The sequence below is a fragment of the Scylla paramamosain genome, chromosome 16, assembly GCF_035594125.1.
Source record: "Scylla paramamosain isolate STU-SP2022 chromosome 16, ASM3559412v1, whole genome shotgun sequence".
In the NCBI taxonomy this organism is placed as follows: domain Eukaryota; kingdom Metazoa; phylum Arthropoda; class Malacostraca; order Decapoda; family Portunidae; genus Scylla; species Scylla paramamosain.
The window spans coordinates 24,235,400-24,238,429 of record NC_087166.1 but is presented as its reverse complement, the minus strand read 5'-3'; the positions used below and the strand labels follow the sequence as shown (position 1 = coordinate 24,238,429).

The following is a 3,030-nucleotide window of genomic DNA, read 5'->3' as shown; positions in this document are numbered from 1 at the left end:
CATCTGATACACTTATTAACTCTATTACGACTAACTAAGGTGATTGGATTTACTCTATTATGACTAACGAGGTGACTAGAAGGAAGGTCTCTACAGTACTGAATGGGCGAAAGAGTAAAGCCATTAGTGGTGGCAGGAAGGAGAGGCAAGGTGGCTGTGTCTTGTACAGGAATGAGTGAGAAGAGAAGAGAAGGCACCGCACAGCCAGCCTTTAGACCAGTGACTCAAACTTTGTTGCTTAATGGTACCTACATCTTTGAGTTTGTCGGCGTACCAACCCAGTAGTCAGTGTAGTGCAGGGCTACTAAAAGGCACAAATTTAAGAACATATACCTATTTAGGAAATTTAGGCGGTGCGCTTTAGGTATAGTCACGACATACAGTTTGCGAATCCCTGCTTGAGAGGAGGACGAGCTTGGCAGTTGAGGCGCGAGGCTGTGACTGGTGTGACGCCCCGTGCAGGAGAAAGAACCATATTCAGAAACACCCGCGCCGCACCTCCACTACATTCAAAAGACTCTAGTTGAAGTTGCACGGGTTTTAGCAATGTTATTATGATTCTGTTGACATATTAACAATATTTCTACATCATTAACTGGAGAAACACTCTTGAGAACCCAGCTAATCATCTCTGTTGCCTTTGAAAATAGTCGTGGTGAGAGAGCAACGCGTTTGTGAAGACGGACCAGAAAGGAGGGAAGGTAAACACACATGTGGGTCACTCGCCTCGCCACTCACAGCTTATGATAACACGGAGAAAAGATACAGACTGTACCACGCCGCCCTTAGTAACGAGGGTGGCGAGGCAGACACCCGGGCGACGCTGCCACTGGAGGAGGAGGAGGTGGTGGTGGTGGTGGTGGTGGTGGTAGTAGTGGGAACTATATAACAGTTTTTATATTGGCCGTTAGTGTAGCGTGATCTGGCTAGCGCTGATAACACACACACACACACACACACACACACACACACACACACACACACACACACACACACACACACACACACACACACACACACACACACACACACACACACACACGGGTAAAGGTCAGTCTGATCAACTCATTTCCAGCGTGGCAGTGATACAGTGACGTGCTCCCTCTTCCTCTCCCTCTCTCTCCCTCTCTTCCTCCTCTCCCTCATCGTCCATCCATTACTCTCTCTCTCTCTCTCTCTCTCTCTCTCTCTCTCTCTCTCTCTCTCTCTCTCTCTCTCTCTCTCTCTCTCTCTCTCTCTCTCCCCATCTTTTCCTATTCTTCCTTCCTCCTTTATTTATTTAGTTCTTCTTTCTCTTTGTCTCCGTGCCTTCTTGTCGTTCGTTTCTTCGTTCTCTACTACTGCAACAACAACAACAACAACAACAACAACAACAACAACAACAACAACAACAACAACAACAACAACAACAACAACAACAACAACAACAACAACTACTACTACTACTACTACTACTACTACTACTACTACTACTACTACTACAATCAGATGGTTTGGGGTAGTTTCCTGGAATCAAGCCGTCGCCACCACCACCACCACCACCACCACCACCACCACTTGTTCTAATATACACCTCCATGTATGTCTTTCTATCATCTTCCTCTTCCGTGTTGCCGCGAGAGTAATTATTAAGATTCTTGCTGCCCTTCCGCCTCCTCCACCCGCCACCCCTCCACCCCGCCACCCCTCCGAGACCCTTCCGTCGCCTCATCCTCCTTGTCTTCATTTCTCCATCTCTTCATCTCTTCATCTCTTCATCTACCTATCCCTGTATCTCTTCTTCCTTTCACTCCTTTATTCCTCCATCCCTCTCCATCTCTCCGTACCTCCTTTCTTCCACCTCTGCCTCCCTCCAGCTCTCCATCTCTTCTTTTCTCCATCTTTCCTTCCCTTCGATCCTCCTTCCTTCCATCCTTCCACTGTTCCTTCCCTCCACCTTTCCTGCTACCCATTCCACACCGAGTCCCTTCACCCCTCCAGCCCTCTGTCGATTCACCATCATCCCATCTCTCCATCCCTCCATCCCATTCCTTCCAAACTCCGCTCTTCCACCAGTTCATCCTATCCAGCTCTCTTCTACCCTCCAAAACCTTCAACCCCACCTTTCCTCCCTCCTCCTCACATCTTCACCCCTTTCCTTCCACCCCCCCCCACCTCTCCCTCCATTCCTTCACATGGTTGCAAGGTGACGCGAGTGAATTCATCACTCTCCTCAGATTAATTAGTCGAGATGAGCATCATTGGCCCAGCTCTTTAACGGGACCTTTTTTGTTAACGGCGAGCATTTATCGTCCTGCCCCTGGTGAGATGCGGGGCGAGGCAAGAGGAGGAGGAGGAGGAGCGTTGTTGCCTGAGTCTTGTGAGGGGGAAGAGGCCTAAAGGGGAGAGAGAGAGAGAGAGAGAGAGAGAGAGAGAGAGAGAGAGAGAGAGAGAGAGAGAGAGAGAGAGAGAGAGAGAGAGAGAGAGAGAGAGAAGCAGGAAGGGCAATGGTTTGGAGAGAGAGAGAGAGAGAGAGAGAGAGAGAGAGAGAGAGAGAGAGAGAGAGAGAGAGAGAGAGAGAGAGAGAGAGAGAGAGAGAGGCTTCACCGGGACGGATAAGGCAGGCAGGTCGCGTGGTTCTCAGCACTGGTTTCGTAATACTGGTCAGAGAGAGAGAGAGAGAGAGAGAGAGAGAGAGAGAGAGAGAGAGAGAGAGAGAGAGAGAGAGAGAGAGAGAGAGTGCCAGTGCCAGGTGAGAGGGGGCACTGCCTGGCTGGTGTCATGACGGGCCTCGTGACAGCTCATTACGGACCCCAGCACGGTGAACCCTCCCACGCCCTGTCACCTCCACACTTGTCCCTGCGGTCCTTACTTTCCACGGCTCCAAGGGCACGAGGTCATGCAAATGGACAGGGCAGGTTGTGTGCTGCATGAAACGAGGCCTGTACTCAGAAATGATTTGCTCTCTCACCACGACTTTGTTTTAAAGGCAACGAAGGTATTTGGCTGAGTTCTCATATGTGTGTCTCATGTTAATAATGTAGCAATCTT

The 3,030-nt window shown here is 49.7% G+C and overlaps 1 protein-coding gene across 1 annotated transcript; it reads left to right on the top strand.

Moving 5' to 3' along the window:
• Window positions 1-1,069: 1,069 nt before the first annotated feature.
• LOC135108220 (mucin-2-like) lies at window positions 1,070-2,387 on the top strand (the record flags this gene model as incomplete). The annotated part of the gene is made up of 1 exon (XM_064018999.1): window positions 1,070-2,387. A coding segment is annotated over one exon (1,152 nt), but the record flags the coding sequence as incomplete, so codon positions are not given.
• Window positions 2,388-3,030: the final 643 nt, after the last annotated feature.